The 26,100-nt window shown below is 39.0% G+C and overlaps 1 protein-coding gene across 1 annotated transcript in view; it reads right to left on the minus strand.

The window, feature by feature from the left end:
* The window catches only part of LOC140895919 (von Willebrand factor D and EGF domain-containing protein-like), a 282,268-nt gene that overhangs the window by 230,931 nt on the left and 25,237 nt on the right, over positions 1 to 26,100 (minus strand). Inside the window, 4 exon segments of the mRNA XM_073306827.1 lie at positions 2,456 to 2,529; positions 5,786 to 6,003; positions 10,366 to 10,501; positions 13,921 to 14,010. Coding sequence (XP_073162928.1) covers positions 2,456 to 2,529; positions 5,786 to 6,003; positions 10,366 to 10,501; positions 13,921 to 14,010 — 518 coding nt within the window.

The raw sequence follows: 26,100 nt of genomic DNA on the forward strand, positions 1-26,100 counted from the left end.
CAATTCCTGAGGAAGAGTTGATTGTCTGTCTTTTAAATTCTTCATCCTCTTTATCTATCCATGACTTGCTAATGTGTGTTTACATTGTTTCTGTGTGACAGCCCTTAAGTGTCTCACTTCCTGCTGTCCTTCCAGTGAAACATTCTTGCCCCAGTTCCTAGAGTCTACTGACTGCTTAAAATCACTGTAGTTCCTGGCCTCCAAAAGCTATTATTCTGCTGTTTCACTCATCCCCTCAGCCTGTTTTTTTCTATTGGCTAGCAATAGCTTCTGTTAGATTATTTCCCCCTCCCTATTTCCACACTGAGCAGTGTGTAATACTTTCTGCAACAGTCCTTAGGCCACCTCTGATGATATATTAGTATTGTAGTGCACGTTTGTGGATTTTGCTCTGATTTGCCTGCCCACTAAGTTTTCTGTGCCCTCTCTCTGCAGGGACCCAGTGCAGTGCAAGATGCACATCTCCATTCAAACACAACTTTTTCTCACATGTGCTTTTTTATGATCATAAGGAGATGATCAAAATTTGCCTCAACATTTATCTGTCAGCTGTAGGCCTCTAGCAAGGTACAAGCAAGGATTGCATACCCAATATTCCTTAGATGCAGGGTAGCTTTAAAACCAGTTCATCACATATATTAGAATTTGAAAGATTAACATTGTGGAATATATAGATAGAATGCTTGGCTAACTGATGACTAATAGGGCAAGGGGGAACATAATCATATTGGAAAGAGAGGAATTATTTACAATAATAGAAGAGACTATAACTAGGAGTGATGGGATGGTGAAATTAGGAGTAGGAAACTTGGCTGAATATCAAGAAGTTCCTGAAAGTGAGATGTATTAGTCTGTGGAATAAATCTCCTGAGAGAGCTAGCAGAAGCCCCATTACTTGGCTCATTTAAAACTAGACTGGATAAAACATTAGTGACGATCCAAAAGGAAGAAATCCTGCAGTGTCTGGAGTAGTAGGTAGGATGGTTGAGATGACCTGCTGGGCCTTTTCCATTGCAAGATTCTGTATTCTGAAGGAGAACTTGCCATATACGGACATTCCTTATCAACCCCCAATGGTAACTTCAGATCTATTATTTGTAACATTTCTAAGAAACATCCCTACTTGCAATCAATAACAGGATAGCACAGGTGTAACTTGTAGCAAATGTTGGCCTAATAACATTAATTAATAAGTGGATTATTGAATAAAATAAAATGTCTTATAGGCTCTCTCACTCTCTGATATAATGTTGTGCTAGATAGCTGAGAAGGCACTTCCGGTCTATGATTCTGTCCTCTCTGGCTTATGACTTCCTCAGAATTGCCTATTGGGAGGACATTTGTCATTCCAAGCTTAGAAGTGAAATTATTTGATGTTGTCAAAGTTTATTCTTTTTGGCAATTTTTGAGTTATCTGGTTATGAAAAATAACTGGGATAGTGAAAAACTTGTTTGGAAGTCTGACTGGTGCTGAGATGACCTAAACTTAGTCGGTATTTAGAAGTCCAAACTTGTAGGGCCAAGTCTTCTGGTAGAGTAAACCACAGAGCTCCACTGAAGTCAATCAAGCTAAATCAATTTACTCGAGTGGAGGATCTGGCCCATAGTGCTAGAAAAGGAATGTGGGCTTTGCAGTGTTTGAAAAACACAGTTAACTTAATTCACTTAATTTCTTAACTATCAGTGAATGTAGAAAATATACTGTATACATTATTTTCTAAACTCAGTTAATAGCTCAGAGTGTAGATAATTCCAGGTATTCAGTGAGCATATATAAATATTCATGCATACTAGCTTTTAATTCTTCCTTGTATGTCTCTCTGAATTACTATACCTACCCGTAAAATGGCATAAGGAGTTCCACCATCTGTGTCAGCTTTTCTACTGGGGCCCATTTTCAAAGTAAGTATCCTGACTAAAGTGTACTGCAACCTACAGAGCATGTAGTATTTGAAATTGGGATGATTGGAGTTCAGCAGGTGGGACACCAGACTTGCTGAGCCTCTTCTGATGCTTCAGGTATACCATTATGACCCTGACTAGTAGCAGGCTTACCAACAGAAACTGGAAATCTGGGAGACAATCTGAGAGGATCTGGTTCTAATTCTGTAGTCCTTAATCAAGCAAATATTTGAATCAGGCAAAACTCCTGGAGTCATCAATGGGAGTTTTGCTCAATCAAGGGTTGCAGAATTTAACACTTTGTTTTGACAAAAACTAGTAAATCTAAGAAACATTTTAGCTTCAAAATAAATAACTCACATCATTTTTTTTAAACACGAATTTAAACTTTTGGAAAAGAACAATGATTTTTCTCCAAAGCACTGTATCAATCACTAATAACAAACTATTATAACACTCCTAGGGTATTCTGATGGAACACCATATGCTGCATTCAGGAACTGAAAACTACAACAATCAAGCCAAATTATTTCAAGGTAGAAAGAATACTCACCTTCCATCAAATGTGATAATGTTTGGATCAGTGAAAGAGTAGCAGTTCCCTGTTGGGAGGTCTTGAACTGTGACCTGGTTAATATAAAATGTGTAATGAATATAACCTATGCAGCAGTTTCTCTTCATTATTTTCCCTCACAAAACTTTATGTGTAGCATTCAAGTGACAAGTACAAACTGAAATCTGACTTATAAAACATGATGCAGAATAGAATAGACTTCCTTTTTAAACAATTTTAGTTTAATCACATACTGCCTGGGAGCTGGATGTACTATTATTTCACCTACCTCAATTTATTGTATTTCTTTACCCTGTTTGGTAAAAGAGAATCTTTTCCTGCTAAAGTTCCTATTAAGACGCAGAATCCCACCTAGAAATTACCAAGAATGTAGAACACTCATTAAATCACAATAATTTTAAAGCCTAAGGTATGGCTTAATTATGGATAATTAGCATGATTTGTAGCCTGTACTACTACAGGTCCATAGGTTTGACCTTAATCCATATTTTGAATATTTAATTAATTTGTGATGCAGACTGTGGACCAGGTTCTAAGATCAATTACATTGTAAATCCAGAGTAAACCCCTCTGGTGTCAAGGAATCGGTGCAGTCTCCCTTGACTTCAAGGTTGTGGGAGCCATCAAAATTGGGTGAAGGATAAAGAGCTGTACTAAGGCTTCTCTCAGTTACAGCAATGTAAACTGTCTATCTTAAATTAGATCAGCAATAACCCCTAAGAATTTCAGCCATGTGGGAGCAGAAATGGCATGAGGAGTCAGGAACCCTTGGAGATATTATGCCTGCAAAAACTAGGAGAATACCCAATACCTCCAATGATGCTGTGGGGGAACACACTTACTTGTGGCACTTGCTACACCTGCTCCCTGTAGAGGTCCTTTGCATCGCCCATCCACTGGACAGAGAGACAAGACTATTGCCACATTGCTGCCCAAAAGGTGCCTCTTGGTGAAGGTGTATTGCATAATGTAATATCTAGTTCTCACCTTGATAATGTAGAATCAGTGTGCTATTTGCACACAGCCTATAGTAAGTTGTGGTGCAAAGGGCCCCATTTGCACTGGGGGAAGGATGAGCCATTTGTGACACCCCTTTATGGGATGCAACATGCTCCCATACATGCAGCCAGCCTACCCCCATTCTCTGGCCATGGCCGTCTACTCTTTGCTTGCTTTGACTATCTGCTCCCAGAGGGATGCATCTTAGGTGCACACTCTGCACTTCATCAGGCACCCAGAAATGCAATTCAAATAGTTGTGACATGGGGTGTGAAGCAGGGGGAAAAGGTGGAGGGGTCCTTGCTCCTCCCTTTGTCATTGTGCAGCCATGTGGAATTGGTCATCATGTAGTCTTTAGGAATAGGGGTGATTTAAACTAATGGATGAATGGGAGAAGGCAGGCTTCTCTTATGGAGATGAGCACCTCAAATGAAGAGTTTGTACTTTTGTATACACATCAACAGCCTTGTAGTGACACCACTCTGACACCTCTTGTACGCTGGCCACCCACAGGTGTTAGGGTTCACTCCTTGAGGAATGCAGAAGTGAAGTCCTCCGTGAAAAATGTTTTGGCCTGAACTCAAATATTGTTGTATCTACCAAAAATGATGTAAAAGGATTTTCTCTATTAACACTATCACCACATCCCAACTCTCTCTCTCTCTCTCTCTCTTTCTTTCACTCCAGCTCTTTTAATTACTGAATGAATGCAAAGAGTGCAGTATATTTGCTTCCTAGGTTAGTGGGGACCTGAATTTCTCTCAAATCATTCTGCACGCTTCAGCCATTCCATTTCTAGGTAAATTTTGAGATTTATTAGGAAGCCTGCAGTATCCAAGGACTATTTTGATTTTAATATATCATCCTGAAATTTTTCTTGGCTATGCTGGCAGAGGTGTTTCACATTAATGCCTCTAATTGCTTGCAAAACATCAACAGTAAAGTGGGATTTTTTTTGTTCTTTCTATGGATAAAGCCTGCTTTACTGGGATCAAATTTAATTTATTTTTAAAATAGTTAATTCAACTTTACATTTGCTCAGTTCTCATGTTTTAATAGAAACATGAATGCCATCAAAAATTAATATGTTTGATAGCATTGAGCTAACTGCATTGCATTTGTATTGAACTAGATTAAAGTTGCCTTTATCATCATAAGGACAATATTTAAAATATTAAAGATAAAGACTATATTGAGGAAGAAAGGAAATGTACACACGTTTGTCATTATACGTTTTAAAGATACAAATAAGTACTGTGGATCTAATTTTCACCTCATTTCCTCCAGTGCAAATCATGCGAAACACCACTGAAATCATTGAGGTAATACCATTGTACAGCCAGGGTAAGTGAGAATAGAATCAGTGTCACTCTTTGGGTCTTGAGGTAAATGATGCACATAAATCAGGACCATATAGTTCATTAATCAGGAGTATGTCTTCTATTGCTAAAAATGCGCTACATTGGTTTTGTCACCTCTTTGTGAACTTTAGCTGAGTGATATGTATGTTCTGGCACTGTGGTCCTTTTAGTCTATCACATCATAATATAACTGTGGACTTCTATCAGAGCTCTCATCTGAGAATCACCGGGCCACAAACAATGAGACAAATCGTGTGTGCCTCACTCACTTGAACAGGCCTACTGAAGTAAATGTAAGTAAAGGAAGCAGGATTTGGCTCATTAATTAATTCTCATTATATTAATAATGCCCATTTTATACATGGATAAATAGAGATACAGAGAGGTTAAGTGCCTCATTAGAGACCTCATAATTACTGGCAGAGCTGAAAATAGAACACCAGAGTCCTGACTCTCAGTCCCCTTCTCAAATTACCAGGCCACTCTCCAACCCTGTATTTATTCTGTTGTTCAGTGGGGAATCATAACCAACAGAAGCGTTCTTGCAGAGAAGCTTTGCCTTTGCTTTGCTCTACGAACCACAATTTCAGTGTGGGTTATGCGCTCTTTTGGAATTTCTTCCCCTGAGTGTTTTCTTTTCCTCCTAAAGAATTGACAGTTCCAAACCAGCCCTCCCTCCTCCCAAAACACACACACATACAAATGTGACTGTGTGTAGAATCCAGCTGTTGGCCCTACTAATGTCCTGGCTGATAATCAAAACAAACCTGTTAAAGCAAAACACTCCACATATTGATTTCTTTGGCATATTAAGTCACTGTGCTGGGTTAATGTGCTCACAATGAGGAAGATTATACAGCTAAGACTTATTGATTTTTCCCCCGTCTCCCTTCATAGCAAAACTCCCACTGAAGTTTGCCATGTTTTCCACGCTATTTGAGTAACCAACCTTTACATCCTTTGGCGCATAAGCTCTCCAGAGTAGTTCGCTCCTTGTGACTGGCTCCGCTCTGATATAGCTGATGCGGTCTCCATCCTGGGCAAAGTCTGTCACAGCTGTCACAGTGAGAAAGGCTCTTGCACAACTGTCTTCTGCACAGGGCATATGCAGGAGATCCACCTGGCATGCTGAAAGGGCTATGTTTGGGGGCCCCAATAATAGGTTATCTAAAATGAACAGGAACATTGAGCCTGAGAAAATATATTACCTGGTTGTCCCCACCTTCTTTACTGTCAGACATAAATGTTCTACTTTCAGACACACACATTAATCAAAACCACATGGGTTTTGTGTGAAAACTGTTGTTATGACTTAACTTGATCTGATATCGCTATGCAAATGGTCACTGCATTTCTTCTCCCAATAGATGTTTTTATGAAGACCCAATTGCATGCCTTTGTATTCACAGATGCAAATATCTTATCAAGTGACCCTCTTATCCATATGGGGAAGAGCCCATGGGATGAAGATGGATAATTCTCATGACAAGGAATAAAACTATGTTTCAGGAAGATGCACCTGCCAAGGTACTTACAAAATTATTATCAGCTTATGCCTGAGACAGAGGATGGTGCAGTGGTTAGGGTCCTAGTCTAAGACTTGAGAGACCTAGGTTCAACTTCCCGCTCTGCCACAGACTTCCTGTGGAACCATGGGCAAGTGCCTCAATTCTCCATCTATAAATTGGAGATAATAGCACTTCTCAACCTTACAGTCAGATTGTGAGGATAAATACATTCAAAGATTAAGAGCTGCTTGGGTACTAAGGGAATGGGAGCTAGACAAGCATGTAACGTAGATAGAAAAGTGCTGGAGAGCTGGGGACTGAATCTGGCTACTCACAGAGCTGGCGAGGCAATGACATTGTAAGATTACTCATGCAGCTCTGCCACTGTGCTTCAGCTCTTACCTAAATGACCTCCTCTATGGGTGAGAGGGTAGCTGTCTCCATGCCTTTTCAGTCATTAGCCTCCATTTTTAAGGTCACAAATCTGGGGTCCTGTTAGTGCCATCTATTGGTGTTTTTTCATGTGCACGCTTATCCACTAAGAACTGGACTGAGACAGGGTTGCTGCCTCTAAGGGACAAAAAACTGAGACATCCAGGATGTTCCTGAGCCCAAAGTGATCCATTGAAAAGGCCAATGGTTTCTTTGAACACACAAGGGGAAATCGTGGCCCTATTGAAGTCAACAGAAAATTTGCCATTGACTTCAGCGGGCCCAGGATTTTACCCAGTTTCCACAGTCTGAGCCAACACCTACAGTATGACAAGAAATGTCGGGAATGGATTAATTTGGTAAAAACAAAGCAATTATTCATAATTCATGGATTTGCTTCTTAATTTATATTCAGAACTCATAAAAATATTCAAAAGTATTTCCAAAAAATCAGCATTATAGAAAAGACCTATACAATATAACTGAGATTAAACCCATAGATTCTATACAAATTGAACTATGGCATAGAGAGGTATCTCTGATATCAAATCCTTAAAGGCTGGCTTACAATTGTATAGCAAAGTTCTGGATAATTTTCAAGTTTTTTTTAGCCAGTTAAACAGAAGCTTTCCACAAAGGATAGTTATTGCTCTTGTAACCATGTGAGGTTTGCTCACAGAGCAAAAGTTTAAAATCAAACAAAATAATCTTGTTGAAGTAACAGTGGTACACATAAAACAAGCAGCACAACAGCTCTGTTGTGTCCTCGGATTAATTGTATTATCTAAACGTAGAGATATATTTCTATGCTTTTAATTGGCTTTCTCAATGCTTATTACCTATATAATTTACACAACAGTGGTGTTAAATGGACTCAACTCAACATGGAGTTTGTCATTTAATTTCTTTTGGCATAAATGAATAAAAACTAAAATAGCCTTTATTTCCAATGTGTAGGAGTGTGGCCAATTTAAATCTTACAGTATTTAAAAGGCTGTAGCTTTCTTTCAAACAAAAAACAAATGCAACTAAAGCATTGAATAAACATTCTTGCACAGTGCATATGCATACATAAAGGAGAAGATGTTTATAGACATTTAGCATCTCAGTTGAATATATGTGGGCCAGTGACACATAGACAAACAGCTTCAGGGTGGACCAATCAAGGGCAACAGTTGGTTATTAGTTTAAACTACATAAATTAGATGATTAAAAGGGACAGAAACTTGCCACTTCTGTAACAGCTTCTTTTCAAGGCTAGTTAATTGGTACAGTTGTATCTCCATCTCTGCACCTCTCAGCACCAACTTGTCAAGTTCATTAACACATTGAAAATAAATCTACTTCTGGAAACTTTCTCGGTCAGTCTCCCTTAGAATATTAAGAGACTGATAAAACATGCAGTGAAAAGGGAGTGGGCTCCTGCCAAGCAAGTTTGTGTTAGATGCTAACTTTGGCAGAATGGCTTCTGCAGTCTTGTTAGCTCGCTGCTCATAAATTTTGTCATCAGCCAGATTTTCAAAGGTGCCTAACCTGCTCTGGTGCTTTTGAAAATTCCACTATGTGCCTATCTGCATATTTACACACCTAAATACCTTTACAAATCTGACCCTGTGAGTTTAAAGAATGCTCACTTGGTAGGCTGACACAGCCAGGCCATCAAGAGGAATATGCAGATCAGTGCACCACTAAGTCACGTGCAAATTCAAACCACTCCATGTATGGAAGCTAACAGCTGCTGAAACCACAGGTACAGTTCATCTTAGATCACTGAGTTATGTTCTCATTTTGAATGCCTTTTTATCCCCTTTGTTGTCTGTGCGTGTGCTGAGGATTGGGAAGAAAAGTAGAGGGATTTCAGATCATTTAAATGCATGTTTCTGAACATCAGGGAGATTAAAAAAGAATGAGAAGAAAGAGTGGGGTGGTAGACTGAACCTCAGTAGAGGATTATTGATTTTTTTGTTTCGTTTTAGGAGAAGTTCTATGTAATGTATACGTCAGTGGCAAAGATTTGGGGTGAAATCCTGGCCTCATTAAAGTCTAAGGGTACTTTGCCATTGATTTCAGTGGCTCCAGGATTTCACCCGTGGAGCAGGGGTTGTTTAAAAAATTCTTACCAGTGGTAAAACCAGCACATAGCAAAAGTCACACTTTCTGTTATTTTGAAGAAAAAAAAATCTCAGAGCTTGTATGTTGTTTTGCCTTGAGTTTTTAAGATGAGATACTACATTTAACAGGTGGACAAATGTTCTGGTGGGCCTGATATTGTGATCCTGTCCCCAAAAGCAACTCCCATTGACTTCAAGGGAACCAGCATACACTGGAGGGCAGCGGAATCAGTCCCTTGATAGAAAATTTGGTTGTTAGGTGATAAAAATGGACAATGAATAGCCATAATTTCTGGATGTGAGCAGAATTACATCACTTTGGCCTTGGGAAAAATATTTGCTGATTAAGATGGCAAAATGTTTCTTTAGATAAAATTTGCTAACATTCCCAAGCAAACAACTTAGAAAGTAATCAATAGTATGTCACAAAAATTAATCCAGTGTTGTTGTTGCCATGTTGGTCCCAGGATATGAGAGAGACAAGCTCTGTGGAGCTTGAAAGATTGTCTCTTTCACCAACAGAAATTGGTCCAACAAAAGATATTAGCTCACCCACCTTGTCACTATCATGTTCCAGTCCACCAAAAAACCCCAAACAAATGAAAACCAGAAAACAAACCAATAAAAAAACCCCCATTATATTTTCATTTTCTAGAAAAGGAATGTAATGTAGAACTAATTCTTGATATTTTTAAAAGGGAAAAACTACTAAATTCCTAACTTCTACACCCTTCTTGGGGTATGTACTGTTACTGGGAAAATTAGGTTCTATGGGATACAAAACAATATCTATAATGTTTCATGATTTTCTTCTCTGTCCAAAAGTCTTTGAGGTCCTGATGGTGAAAAGACTTAAACATGTGTATAACGTTACATAGATGAATAGTCCCACTGAAGTCATTTGGACTCCTCAAGTGTGTAAAGTTACATGTGCTTATTTCTTTGTAGAACTGAGATTTTATAGCGTAGGTTCTTTGGGATACTGACTGGACCTAACCATATGTTTCTAACATCAATAAAATCACAATTTATCCAGAAAAAGATACAAAATCCGTTCAATTATTTATTTATTATTGATCCAGCTCTTGAATTATCTGATGATGATGTTCTGAGTGACCATCAATAAGTGATGAGATTGTTCTGAGTGTCACTCTGGTTAAGAAACATTCAGAATGCAGAACCTTGCAATGCTATTTTATAACCCTAAATGTTTAAAAAAATCCTTTTCTTTATCATTATTTCTCTAATAAATCACAATGAACTATGATGTAGCTATTATTGAAATTGCTTAATGTACCGGCAACAAACCATGAGTGATTTTTTCATCTACTTTTTTTTACAAGCTAACAAGCTATTTAGTTTTGTCAACTATTTAATGTTATCTAAATGTTATAATTTTCCTTTAAATTCATTGTACCATATAAGTTGCAAAAAGTAAGTAGTCACAATGAATTAACTACAATGTACAAATCTCTTACCAGAATCTTCAGTTTTCAGCTGTAAAGTAATTTTACAGATGTCACCTTGACCTTGGCAGATAATAGGTACAGTACTTAGAATGGTCAAAACATGTTCTTTGTCATCCTCTGCAATTTGTAGTGACTCTGGTGTAAACTGGAAGTAAAATAGATGATCAATCTTAGATAATTGTGACAGAAAAATAAGGCAAAATGGATATTTCTGAAACATAAAAAATGATTTTTTTTCTTTTTAACCAAAAAAACTTACAAATTCATGATAAAGTAATCATTGTCTCTAATTTCAAAAGGTAAAATTGCTTTTTAAGCTTTTACGGTATGTTCAGGAATTAGGAAACTATTTGCAGTTGTCATCAGTAGTCTGTAACAGTTTCTTATTTCCTGGTCTGAAAAGAATCTTTTTTTAAAAAAAGAAGTCCTGACAACAATAGGATAGCATGGAATCATTTTTTTTCCAGTATCACTTTAAAAAAAGAACTAATTACAATGCATTGAGCGGTATATTTTCACTGGTCATAGGCTAGAGTCTGACAGTGCCACAAGCCCTATACAAGCGTATGAGGTGGCACATTGGCACACTGCCCCAGGAGCAGGGCAGTTAAGTGCAATTCCCTCCTTGTTCCCGGTTCTTGCACCAGGGGAAAATAATCGGTTAGTGGCTCATACGTGAAGCAGATTATTTCTCCTTCTATGCCAGCACAGCTCTGCTGTCTTGTGCATTCCAGAGCAAAGCCAAGACTCCAGCCATTCCCCACTCCCTCCTTGCTCATCTGCTCTGGTGGGAAAGTAGCTAGTACACAGCACTCTTAACCTTGTCCATCTGAACCCAAAGTCTGGATAGTGCATACATATGAGCTGGGGCTATCTCCCTTTAATGCCCCTGCATGGGTGTGTAGCCCAAGAGACACTCTGGCTCTGCATAATTATGTATTTCATTTATACAGGACAATGCTTTTCACTACTATGGATCCAAGTATGTTTTGTGATAACCTGTGGGTTGAATTTTGCTTTTGGTTGCACTAGATCAGCTCCTATTGACTTCAGGGGGAACTGTGCACATTTATCTAGAGGCACATCTGGATCTTTATACGGTGGTTGCTCATAAAAATGCTCCTATTTTGCCTTTGATAACTAAATAACATTAACAGGGTACTTGCAGTATTCTCTGTATTTAGTATAGGTAAATCCTAGAGAATAATGTGAATACTACACTAGTACTACAAGGCATGGCCACTGGACCAAAGAGCATTCAAAATTGAACACAAAATGATGTGAAAACAATATTTTGTTTGGAAACAACTACCAAATCCATTCTCTATCATTCTATACTGCAGCCATCAAAGTGGTATCTAATTACCTTCCAAAATTAAATAATCACGTAAGGCAGTCTACCCATAAGCATGATTTTTCAGTCTTTTCCTTTGACCTTATCCAGGTGTTCATTAGTATTTCATTTTTCTCTCCTCATCCTTATGGTCTGAATGCAGTGATATTCCGACTTAAATTCATAGACTTTGAGGCTAGAAAAGACCACCATAATCATCTAGTCTGAGCTCCTGCACATTACAGACCACAGAACCTCACCCACCCACACCTGTAATAGACCCATAACCTCTGGCTGAGTTACTTAAGTCATCAAATCTTAATTTAAAGACTTCAAGTTACAGAGAATCCATCATTTCCTCTATTTCAAACCAGCAAGTGAGTCATGCCCCATGATGCAGAAGAAGGCAAAAACAAACAGACAAAGAAACAAACAAACAGACAAAGAACAGTCTCTGTCAATCTGATCTAGGGGAAAACTCCTTCTAGCCCCAAATTTGGTGATCTATTGGATCATGAGTTTGCTGGCAAGCCCCACTAGCCAGATACTTGGGAAAGAATTCTCTGTAGTAACTCAGAGCCCTCCCCATCTAGTGTCCCATCGCCAGCCGTTGGAGACATTTGCTAATAGCCATTACAGATGGACCATATGCCATTGTAGGCTACCTAATCATACCACCCCCTCCATAAACTCAGTTTTGAAACAAGTGAGATGTTTTGCCCCCACTACTCCTCATGGAAGGCTGTTCCAGAACTTTACTCCTCTGATGGTTAGAAACCTTAGTCTAATTTAAAGCTTAAACTTGTTGGTGGCCAGTGTGTATTAATTTGGCTTTGTGCCAACATTGGCCCTTAATGTAAATAACTTCTTTCACTCCCTAATGTTTAGCCTTCTTATGTATTTCTGGAGAGCAATCATATCTCCACTCAACCTTCATTTTGTGAGGCTAAACAAGCCAACCTCCTTAAGTCTCCTCTCATAAAGTAGGTTCTCCATTCTTCTGATCATCCCAGTAGCTCTTCTCTGCGCCTCTTCCAGTTTGAATTCATCTTTCTTAAACATGGGAGACCAGGATTGCACACAGTAGTCCAGATGAGGTCTCACCAGTGACCACATCACACTGGCGGCTCATAGTCATCTGGTGATGAACCAATACCCCCAAGTCTTTCTCTTCCAACTGATAAGTCTCCAGTTTACAGCAAAAATTCTTGTTGTTTAGTCCCAAAGTGCATGACCCTGCACTTCACACTATTAAATGTTGTCCCATTTCCATTACTCCAGTTTTCAAGGTCAGCCAAATCTTCCTGTCTTATGTTACAATCCTCCTTTGTATTGGCAATACTTCTCAATTTAGTGTCATCTGCAAATTTTATTAGTGCACTGCCACTTTTTTGTGCCAAGGTCATTGAAGAAAATGTTAATGAAGATTGGTCTCAAGACCAATCCCTGACAAACTCCACCAGTAACCTCCCTGCAGCCTGATAGTTCATGTTTCAGCATGACCCATTGTAGTTTCCCCTTTATCCAGTTCCTTACCCACATTTTTGATTCTCATATTAATCACCATTTACTCCAATTTAACTAATAAGTTCCAAGTAGAACTATATCAAATGCTTTTCTGAAATCCAGGTAGATTAGATCCACTTCACATAGCTCTGGCACTCCTAACCTTGTACATAGTTACTGGAATGCATCTGGACATGTGCTAGAGGGTGCATGGAGCACTTTTGGATATTTTTTATGTTCTGACAGTGTCAGCACCTAGACAGTACCGTGAATGCTTTAGAAAGGCTTACAGAATGGCACGTAATTTATTAGGACATTTTCTCACTGGGCGTGTAGAAGCTACATTAATTATAGGTTTCAGAGTAACAGCCATGTTAGTCTGTATTCGCGAAAAGAAAAGGAGTACTTGTAGCACCTTAGAGACTAACCAATTTATTTGAGCATAAGCTTTCGTGAGCTACAGTTCACTTCATCGGATGCATACTATGGAAAGTGTAGAAGATATTTTTATATACACACAAAGCATGAAAAAATACCTCCTCCCACCCAGCAAATAAATTGGTTAGTCTCTAAGGTGCCACAAGTACTCCTTTTCTTTTTACATTAATTATGATCATCAAATCCTATTTTCTTGCATATTGTGTTCCAGAGTATGTTGGTTAATATTCAAATATTCTTCAGTGACATGCTGGATAAGTGCAGTAAATCAAGGACATTTGCATTACCTTAATCCCTGCATAGAATCCATCGCTCTCTTCAGGCAATGACTGCTGATCAGGAGAGTCCCTCATAAAAGCGGTGACAGTGCAAAAGATCTGTAATAAATAAATGGCTTTACTTGAAATAAAGTGGAAGGGAAACATAGTTATGCATCTTCACTAGTTATCTTGCTGGTGGCTGTTTTTACCTCTAGAACTGACTTTTTTTTTAGGAGTTGTTGTTTGATTCATATTTGTAAACTCTGAGGAGTTAAAGTTTAAACCCTGAGGATTTTTGATCCATTTATTTTAAAAAGAAGGAGTTTAAGGTCCCAGTCTCAGAGATGAATAGCACTTAACACTTACGTAGCACTTTCAGATCTCCAAGCATGTTATAAAGGTGAGTATTATCATCCCCTTAGAGGAAGGCTGATTCAGAAGCTGAAGCAGCTTGTAGAAGGTCACACTGTAGTCCAGTGATAGGGACAGGAATAGAGCCTAGTTTGCAGACCATTGTCCATCCTCTGGCTCTCATAGCCTCCTTTTAGTCCATATTTTTTAGGCTATATTTTATGTTGGACCGGCCTCACAATCATCCACCCTCAGAAATAGTCTCAGCATCATTAAAGCCCTTTGTGACATGCTTTGGAAACATGGAATATTCAAAGACTATTTTATCTATACTATAAATGTTATATAGGTGCTGTGGCTTGTATTCCTGGCTCAATGGGTGAGCTAAAAGATGTTTCCTGCAGGTACTAAAGTCAGTGGAGTGTAATTAATGCAAATCCCCAATCCTGAAAAAAGAAGCAGGACACAAGTCCTTTTGACGCTTTACCCCTTGGGGAAATACCATATCCTGGGTTGACCATTCAAGATACCTAAGAATGCGAAGGACTTGAGATCATATATGTGGGAGAGGGGTCACTCGCCTTCAAAACAGAAATGACATGAGACTGTGATCAAGAGAGACAGGCCCTGCAGAAAGGATCTGAAGTACTTTAAACCCTACCCAGGTCTCTGTGTGGCAGATGGGTAACTATCTGCTAAACTTAGGGTGACCAGATAGCAACTGTGAAAAAACAGAACAGGGGGTGGGGGGTAATAGGCGCCTATATAAGAAAGTCCCAAAAAACGGGACTGTCCCTATAAAAATGGGACATATGGTCACCCTAGCTAAACTAGACGTGTACAAGCTGTTTATTGTTTTTATGACATGTTTTTTCTGTGATGATTTTGTTCTGGATGGCTAGTACTTTGCTATATGGAAGCTGGTTGGTTACTGGTGAACCCTGTCATTGCCCTTGAAACAACAGGATTGTACATGCTGAACTAGTCAGACCTTGTGAGGCCATCTGCAGGAGTCTGTGGCCTAATTCTCCAGTCTGGAGGGAGAGGGTTGCGGGATCCTGCCCCAAGAAAGGTGATGGCTAGAGGCCTGAGACTTAAGTGGGGTTCCCTTACAGAGTCCAGGAAGGGGTCAGAGGTACAGTTACCTCAGGAACTGTGACACCCTCTTTACGTGTTGTCTCAAGTACTAATCATGAGAAGCTGTGTACTCCATTTTGCTTGGTGTATTATAAAAGTATCTAAATGATAAAGACATGTCAACAAGGTTTATCTTTTAAAAAGCACAATCTATCAGGCCAATTATGTTTTATTCCTAGGACAGTCAGGCAACCTTTTTCTCTGCTGAGGCTGCACACTATCTACTATCCTTTTTTTTTTTTTTTAATAAATGGTTTCTTGTTTCAGAAAACCAAAACTGCACACCTCGTTCCTTTGAGCACAAGATTACACAATACAAATACTCCTTAAAACAAACTACAACAGAATACTAGACTGTAGTTATTAATTTCTGGTTACTCCTCATCAATGCAATAACAGATTGTGACCCACTAAATCAATTCCAGAGTTTCAACAGTAATCCGACAGGGGGAGCTAGGCTGACCTAGCTTATTTGGTATTATGAGTAAGCTTCTTTTGTCTGATTATCAGAAGCACTCGGCACTTTCGATGTTGTGTTATTTCATCCAGAGGTGTCACACTGGTAGCTACTGGCTTCTGAGCAATTTTGGAAAATCAGTTCTTATGTAGGAGCCTAAATAGGAGATGAGGGTTTGGTTTTTTTTGTTTTGTTTTTTAAATCTGGCCCCTTATGACTAGGAATGTGCAAACTGGTTCAGAACAAATAAGAATACTCTCAAAAACTTGTAGCCATGTAAACCCAAATCACTTTCCAGGTTTGTATAAGGCACTACTCTCCGTCCCTCTTCAACTCCCTGTGTATCATGGCTCCCTCCTCCCCTACCTGTATGTTACAATTTACCTTCAAATTTTGTAACTGTTCTGGGAATCCTTCCATCCTAAGTTATTTGTTCCCATTCAGAATACTAGAAATATTTCAAGTGCTGCAAGGCTCTCACCTGGATCCTTGAACCTGAAGAATTAAGTATTTCATTTACTCTTCCCTCTAAATCCAAGTGGATTATTCCCAGTTCCTTCTCAGACACTCTTTTTCTCAAGGCCATTTTAGTGTGCTCTCCAGTATCTTCCTTTTTATTTCAGATTTTCTTATTGACAGACCATCTACCATACTACCTCAGGTTGGTGAGGGGAACCAGTATTCTTCCTTATTTTGAAGAGACAGAATCCTTTTCATCTTACCTCAGGTTTGCCCCTTTCTAACAACAGAAGTAAGTAATCACCTGCTACTCTAAAGTCACAGTTCCTCAACGTCTGGGTATTTAGACAGTTTCTCTCTAGAGCACCATAATAAAAGAAGTGTGTTGTACAGTTTAGTTCCTTGTTATCACTAGGGATTTATTATCCCTCAAGACATTATCATTCCCTAATGGCCCACATTCAATCTATGAAGTTTTAAGAAAGATCTTTTTCTTTCATGGCAGAGGGTAATTGCTGCTGTTCCCCTCACCAGTGCTGATGGAGGGAGTCTTCTCAAAAATCAAGAGCCGACAAATCAGTGGCAGCAGAAAAAAAGAAGTAAGTCTGAAAATATCTGTTCCTTCTTGCCCCTCCCCTGAAGTGAAAAATATGATTCCATTACACATCTCAGTGCGCGTATCCAATGGAGTTGCATTGCAGATATAATATTTACACAGACTATGATAAAACTTGCTGAGCTGTTTTGCACTTTTTGCTTCAACGGTTTTATCCAAGAATGTTCACACGGTGACTTCCATTTGAAAACACCACTTTGAGAATCCCTGTCAAGAAGAGAGAGACAATTAAAGCTGTCAGGATTGCTCACTAGGAGGCTGAAAAAGAAAGCAGGGGGTGGATCTATCAAAGGATTCCAAGACAGATTATAAGTAAGATGACAAGCATCTTTGAAAATGCATCAGTAACCCAGTCTTGTTTCCTGTTCCCAAAATGTATTTTCCCTGTTGCAGAACAAAGTGACTTATTTGTTTATTTAGAAACTTTTTATTAAAGCAAATTTAGAAAAGAACATTAACATACCATATCGTACACTATTTATTCAGGATCACGTTAATATTAAAATAACCTGGCTAAAGATTCTGGCTTACCGGCTGGGGAGCATCCTCCTCTGAGTATGCTAGAAAGGGTGACCGAATGTCTAAATATCAGACCTCTAAGAAGGTATGCTTTTAGGATACAGTCTGCACATAAAACATTACACTTAAAAAATATAGAGATGATACATAGCTATATTTAAAATACCATTAAAATACCATCCCACACTTGTATATGGTCATCTATTTTTGGCAAGCAAAAAGTAGAATACCTTGAATAGTAGGGCACCTCCTATGTATTCGGTAAGATCAATAGGACTTGTGAAGATTAGTACACTATTTGCAAATTAAAATATATAGACACTGAACTTGTTCTAGTATTACATTTTATTTCTGTCTTTTTTTATTGTTCCCCCCCCCTTTAGTTTCTTCTTTACCTAGTAGGTGTACACATCTCTTCATAATCATCAGATATGTTCATTGGCCACTGAGCTACAAGATAACAGTTTGCCACATAATTATTATTATACTTGAGAGTTTTTTTGCCTTCAGCCAAATACCAGCTCTTCTTCTCCAGCTCAGGAATCAGCAATATTTTTTCATATCAACATATCATTTAAAGCAAGGAGATAACAACAACACTGATGGCACCTTGCTGACAACAGTGACAGGTGAGATGGTATTTTTCACAAAGTCCTCACATGTTTTTAAATAAAATTCTATTTTGTCTTCATCCCTTTTAAAGCAATAACAATCGGTGAAGGGGACTTCAGACACCATAATCCAATTGCTTCAGGTTGTGGTTTGTTTCCTTGCATCTATGCATATGAAATTATTTCTTTAGGGCAAAATCCACTGTTAGGTAGAAAACGATAAAACAAAAAGGGTGATTTTTTAAAAAAAATTCTTTTCAAGTTAGGGCTGACTTCTGCCCTCAGGTGCAATTCCCACTGACTTCTTCAGATTCACGTCTGCTTCATTTTGAAATCAATGGGAGCAGTGTATTCAACCGAAGGCTGAATTCGACCTTTAATGTTGGAGCGGGGGTCCTGGATGGCTTTGGGAATTGGTCATGGTATATAGAGCATTAATCTCTAAATAGGCCTAGTTCCAGTTATTGACAATTTTTTTCCTCAGCACCTTGCATGACAAACTCTCATAGATTCATAGAGTTTAAGGCTAGAAGGGACCTAGTCTGATCTCCTATATATTACAGATCATTAAAATTCATTCAGTTACCCCTGATTTGAGTCCAGTAACTTGTTTGACTAAAGACATCAAGAGATGGAGAATCCACCACTTCCCTGGGTAGTTTGTTCCAATGATTAGTCACCCTCAAAGTTAGATATTTGTGCCTTATTTTTAATTTGAACTAGTCTGGCTTCAGCTTCCAGCCATTGGAATTTGTTATACCTTTACCCGAAAGATCAAAAAGTCTTTTAGTATCTTGTATTTTCTTTGTGTGAAGGAACTCATACACTGTAATCAAGTCACCTCTCAATCTTCTTTTTGCTAGACTAGAGATTGAGCTCTTTAAGTCTCTCACCCTAAAATGTTTACTCCAGCCCAGGAATCATAAAAAACCCTCCAGTTTTTTAACATCCTTTTTAAATTCTGGGAACCAAAACTGTATACAGTATCCCAGTATAGGACTCACAAATGCCATATACAGAGGTAAAATCACTTCCTGCTCCTACTCACTGCTCCCTCTTTTATACTTCCAATGATTGCATTCACCCTTTTTGCCACAGCTTTGCATGTTGTGAGTTGCTTTTCTATTATGACCCATAATCCTTTTAAGAATAACATTTCCAGAAATGTACAGTCCCACATTCTATACGTATGACCTGCGTTCCTTGTTCCTACATGTGTAACTTTGCATTTGGCTGTAGTAAAATGCATTTTATATGCATGTGTCCGGGCTACCAAGCTATTCATATCTCTCTGTATGGCTGCCCTAGTCTCATAGTTATTTACCACTCTGCCAAATTTTATCAGCAATGGTTTTATATTTATTTCCAGATCACTGATGAAAATGTTGAATAGTATCAATCCTTGCAGAATCCCAATAGAAATTCCCATATTCAATGATTTCCCTTTGATAACTACTTTGAGATCTCTCAGTTAGCCAGTCCTTAATCCTTTTAACATGTGCTTTATTGGTATTATCTGCTTCTAATTTTTAATCGGAATGTCATGCAGTACTAAAGCATATGTCTTACAAAAGCCTAAGTATATTACATCTACACAGTTACCTTTATCAACCAAAGTTATAATCTCATCAAAGAATAAAAGCTGATTTGTTTACAAGACCTATTTTCTATAAAACCATGTGTCAAGGTTCCTCCCCCACTCTGAACTCTAGGGTACAGATGTGGGGACCTGCATGAAAAAACCTCCTAAGCTTATCTTTACCAGCTTAGGTCAAAACTTCCCCAAGGTACAAAATATTCCCCCCGTTGTCCTTGGACTGGCCGCTACCACCACCAAACTAATACTGGTTACTGGGGAAGAGCTGTTTGGACGCGTCCTTCCCCCCAAAATACTTCCCAAAACCCTGCACCCCACTTCCTGGACAAGGTTTGGTATAAAGCCTCACCAATTTGCCTAGGTGACTAGAGACCCAGACCCTTGGATCTTAAGAACAATGAACAATCCTCCCAACACTTGCACCCCCCCTTTCCTGGGAAATGTTGGATAAAAAGCCTCACCAATTTGCATAGGTGACCACAGACCCAAACCCTTGGATCTGAGAACAATGAAAAAGCATTCAGTTTTTTACAAGAAGACTTTTAATAAAAAATAGAAGTAAATAGAAATAAAGAAATCCCCCCTGTAAAATCAGGATGGTAGATATCTTACAGGGTAATTAGATTCAAAAACATAGAGAACCCCTCTAGGCAAAACCTTAAGTTACAAAAAAGATACACAGACAGAAATAGTTATTCTATTCAGCACAATTCTTTTCTCAGCCATTTAAAGAAATCATAATCTAACACATACCTAGCTAGATTACTTACTAAAAGTTCTAAGGCTCCATTCCTGGTCTATCCCTGGCAGAAACCAGCATACAGACAGACACAGACCCTTTGTTTCTCTCCCTCCTCCCAGCTTTTGAAAGTATCTTGTCTCCTCATTGGTGATTTTGGTCAGGTGCCAGCGAGGTTACCTTTAGCTTCTTAACCCTTTACAGGTGAGAGGAGCTTTCCCCTGGCCAGGAGGGATTTCAAAGGGGTTTACCCTTCCCTTTATATTTATGACACCATGTTAATTGGCATTAATTACATTCCTATACTTTAATTCTTTATCAATTGAAACTCTTATCAGCTTTTTCATTATTTGTGAAATCCAACATCTCGGCCCCACTGGCATTCTTAAAACTGTCACTCAGCTAACCCAGTAGGTGCCTAAATCACCTAGTACCTAAATTTGCACCAGTGGATATGCACAAAAGTGCCTAAGTCCTGACACCATGTGACACTTCCAAGGGGTACCCAGTGTTACGTGGCACCTTACTACCACCTGCCTTTAGCATGAGGAAGTCTTCTCTGTGCCTGCAGTGGATCAGCTCCCTGACTCTACCAGCCTCTGGTAATACAAGCATTGCCTTCTAGGCACAATGATTAAGAAGACCAGTGTGACATGTGCTTTCAGTTGAGACCTTACATGACCTCTTTTGGTGAACCCAGGGATTCCTGTTACTCTATGTACCCCTGTGCCCTCTGCCAGTTGACATGAAGAGGTCTTTGGGTCACACACTGCCCCTCAGCTAATGAGCTGCTCAGAGCCCTAGCTCAAACCAAAGGCCCAGATGCTCCAAAACAAGAGTCTCAAATTAGGTGTTCCCCCATCTATCTTATCAGGAGGACGTAATCCCTTAGGTGTCTGTCTTATTGATTTCAAGGGGAATTAGCGATATATCCTGCTTGGAAGCTTTTAAAAATCCCACTAGGTGCCCATCTCTACTTTTAGACACCTAAATGCCTTTGAAAATCTCACCTTAAGTGCCTAAGTCACTTTTTAAAATGGAATTTAGGCATCTAAGACACTTAAGTGAGTTTGAATATTGTACCCCATACCAATGTCTGCCTGGAGTGTGCCCAAGCAATACTAAGTTTTAGGATGTGCAGACAATAACTACAAATAATCCCAGTTTATGGATTTGGGCTTGGGTCAGTGCTTAGGTAAGGTAATGATGCACCATGTTGATTGCAGCATCCTTATAAGCGGGAGCCTGCTTCATTAGAGAGGGAGAGACCAGGGGTTTCAAAAGACTGGGGAAAGGAAGAGTGGGTACCTGGTGCCAGGATACGAGGGCAAAGAGGAGAGGGACCAGCAGGGAGGCACCGCCAGGGGATCCAGAGGGAAAAGTCTATCTGCAGTGAGGGACAAGAGCAAAACCTCTTAGAGGGAATTAAGATTCCAGGAGGGTGTAATGGACTGCCAAGGGAGAGTCTAGCTTTGAGATATTTTAATGAACCAGACCCTGAAGGGAAGAATAAACACAAAGCACCAGTTGTAGCTTGTTTGGCCACTGAAGGAAAGAAACTGAGGCAATAGTAGGATCTGACACCTGATGAGGTGAAATGTTACACCATGCAAATTCTAGCATTAACATAGCAAAAATACATGGGAAAGCATGATGTAAGCTAGCCTCATCAAAGCTAACCTATATATAAAACCACAGTCTCTACCAACCTTCAAACAGCCAAACTGCAGTGCACAGGAAAACAGCCTCTATGTAGCAGACCTTCACATACACCTAGTGATGGGGAATTTCAAAGGTTTCAAAGTTTGGAATCTGATCCAAACCAATAGTGGATCAGCTCCTTTGTGGATGACATATCCTTCTTTGCCCACAGATTTCCCCCTTTAGACCTAGTAGTGATGATTTTCTGCTGGGAAGTAGCAGTGGGCTGATCACCATGTTCTGCCAACTACCCAATTCAAAGTCTGGAGAAGGCATTTGAAAATGTATTTTAAGAATGTCTGCAGGCTCCTACTAGAAAGATTTTAACATTTATGTCAAATCACGTACTTAGAGTAGGTGGTAATTAAAGAAGAGAAAAACCTCCTTCCCTACTTTGAGTGGAAGTTAAACTGTTCTCCTTCGTATGTTAAAGCAGGATAGATACTAGATTACATTCTTTTGCACTAGGTTCTATATTTCTGGTGTCACAAACGGTTTATGTGTCAGCAACCAGCTTGGAAAGGCCAGTTTTATTTAAACATTTTATTTTAAAATGCATATTATAGTTTATAGATGGTGACAACTGCTTTCTCACCATATGAAATTTCACAATTGCTGCGCTGAGCAAATCTGCCCCCCCCCATTTCTTAGCATAACTCATTACACACACTCTGCCTACCATAATTTACAAATGCCTGTGCCTCTAGGACTGGCTTGACCTCTGTCAATATTGTATAAATAAGACTTGGGACTGCTAGGATTTTCAAATCAGATGGAATGGGCTTCTTTCAGTGTTTATGTAGCAACAGCAGCGTATTATAGATATGGTCAATGTTGCAATCATTTCACTAACATTATGCTGGCATCATACTGTCTGAAATAACAAAATCAGAGCCCAAAGTGTGTGTGTGTGTGTGTTGGCGGGGGGTGGGGGGAGGGAAATGCACACATGAGCATTTTGAAGAACTATCTTTGGCTGTTTAGACTATAGAGACGTCAATAAAAGTTCAAACATCATTGGCCCAGTAAGTCTGAATTACTCTTTAAGGGCCTATTAAAGCTATTAAATCATTTCAATGTATATTGAAACATATTGATGGATAGTCTGTTATACGCCTTATATTATCAGGAGACATTATGATGAATGAAAAGTAGTGTAGATATCAATCACATAAGAGAAACAAAAATCTTTACTCTTGACTATATTATATCAAGGAATGAAAGGAGAAGATCCGGATTTCAGATAAAGATTATAAATAAAGCAACTCCTAAAATTCATCTGCAAAAACATTAGTGCTGAATTTAAACCATGTGTAAGTGGATGAAAAATGGAATAAGCAGAACCAAGTGATTTTAGTAGAGTTATACCTGATATACTGGGTCTTAATTTGGCCCATTTGGAGTAAATTCTACCCTCATTTACACTCATGCAACCTCACTTACTTCTGAGGGTAGAATGTAATCCTTAGGACTCCCGCTCTGGATTGCGGAAGGGGCAGGGAAAAGCCAGTGAAAGGATGCATCTGACTTATCAGCCGCTCTCTTGCACAGCCTCTATCTGCAAGGCGCTGGCCGTAGTTTAAAGATAACCTGACCCCGCAGAATCCCTTGTATTATGTAGCCTCCATGGGTGCAGGGGTTTGCAAACTGCTTTCCCTTGTGCTTACAGGGTTGACTCTGGCCCTTCTGGCCTGATTCTCTTCTCACTTTCGCCAGACTTAACCTAGTGTAACTCTACTGGTCTATGGATTTACCCCTGATTTACACCAGTGAAAGGAGAATTAGGCCCTTCATAACTATTATTAGGAACCCAAGGTGGAACAGCAAATGTGGTAAAGTGCTTTTTAAACTCTTTATTATGTGAAATATTTTAGACTAAAATCCCTGTTACAGCTAACGTGTCATTGCCTGATTTCACCGATGACAATTTGTGGATAATTATAATTACTCAAATAGGCCATGAAAAGCTTAAAAAAAATTCTAGCAGTGAACTGAACATCTCAGTCTAAACTTGCTAAATTAAATATCTGTGTTTCAGCAAAGGACAGAAGGGCTTTTGAAAACAACTTTTAATATAATAAAAATTGTCTCATAACAGCTAGGTGACACTACTAGTTAACAGAACTGCTTCTCCCCATCCAGGATTGTTTAAATCTGGATTGAATTGATTGCAGGTGAAATTATTTTGATTACAATAGATATCTCTCTGTAACACAAGCTCCCCATGAAGTCTGGCAGAATTAGTTTGTCTGACTCAAATGCAGGTAGCATAATTATGAGAAGAAACTAGCAAAAGTGTCTAGATTTAACCACGGTTATAAATGACTCACCTTTATAAGAATTTAAATAAACACATTCATATTTCTTAATGTGAATTCTTATTCAAGAAAAGATTCAAAACACCAAGGCTGTTTACAAGCTATATTTAATATGGGGCTATTATAGCTGGCAGTGTTTATTCTTTCAGTACTATTTAGCATCACTAATGGTTCTTTGTTTATAACAGTTATGAACCTAATTTAACTTTTAAAGTCTGATTTTTGTGCTGTGGAAGGCCATTAATTTATATACATATCAATTTGTTCATGTCTTGCACTGGTGTCTGGTTGTGGTGCTTTTGTTTCTGTTTTTGTTGTTGCTGTTGTTGGAACTAGACCAGGGTTGCTATGTAAGCCATTAAATGTATTGCTTAAAGATTGTTCTGTAATGAACTTCATCTTTCAGCATACAAATGAACCAGTCTCAGAAAGGCAGAACACCATGAAAAAGACCATGAAATAAACCTCCATATACTTTAAAATTTCATATTCTTTAATATTCTTTTTTGTGAAAAGATATTATTATGGGTCTGTCCATCAGTATAGAAATTACTCAATGCTTGAACTGGATGTGCATATAGGTGTCTGTGCCTTTACCCCAAGTTCATTCTGCTGTTAGGTGGAAAAAATACTGAGTAAAAATTGGAACAGTTTTCTCTGTCTCCCCCGGCCCTGCAGGTTGTGCCAACTTTATGGCATTTAACCTGCAATATATACATCATATATTCAAGCTTTTTAATGTCGGTACTTAAGGAATTAAGTACACTAGTTCTAGTGTTACCCTGGGTTTTCAGAACCCCCAACAGGGGCCACTTAATGATTTCACTCCAGGCGGTGTAAGGAATAAATCAACAGGAACACAGCACTTCTGTCTGATAAGATTCATGCAAGTAAGCGTGCTCTATCTAAAACTGCAGTTTATTAGATTTAAGCAGACACAAACATAAACAATAGGTTTAGAACATCCCAGATATTTACCTAACATCTGGAACGGTGTTGAGTAATTAACAGCAGGTTTACAGTGGCCAGTTGCTCACCCACCGGGGAGAAAGGGTGTCAGGAAAAAGTCTCTCAAGATGGCTTCAGAGGACTGCTCCAAAGTACACTCTATTAGCTAATAATCTTTTATATAACTTCTACAAAACACATAGGTCATTATGACCCGACTGTATCTTTACTTTTCTAACTTTCAATAAACTTTTAACATCAGAGGCATCTAGACTCAAGGTTTTTCCAATCACCAACGTTTTTAGTTTCAATTGTTTACTTGTTTATGCCCTTCTCCCATTCTGATTAGCAGAAACTGTAGCTAGTTTTGACCTTGCTTCTGAAAGCCTATCTCCAAATTAACCCTTAACTATGTGGTGTTCTATTTCATTAATTCAGGGTGGCTGAATGCACGAAATATGGTTGAAATTAGCTTGAGCACATTCTGGGGTATACACACCCCTCAAATCCAGGGCAGTACTAGAAGCAGGAAAACTCACCCCAAAAGAGATGCCTACCTCTGCCCCTAGAATGGAGGCATCAGTCTCAGCCCATCTCAGGCGTAGGTGTCAAGCAGAGCATGCAGGGGGAACTGGGCCCTCCCTCTCCAGCAAGGCCCACCCAAGGGCCCTATGGGAAGTATCACCAGCTGAGTCATAGAATCATAGAATATCAGGGTTTGAAGGGACCTCAGGAGGTCATCTAGTCCAACCCC

The sequence above is a fragment of the Lepidochelys kempii genome, chromosome 11 (genome assembly GCF_965140265.1).
Source record: "Lepidochelys kempii isolate rLepKem1 chromosome 11, rLepKem1.hap2, whole genome shotgun sequence".
In the NCBI taxonomy this organism is placed as follows: domain Eukaryota; kingdom Metazoa; phylum Chordata; order Testudines; family Cheloniidae; genus Lepidochelys; species Lepidochelys kempii.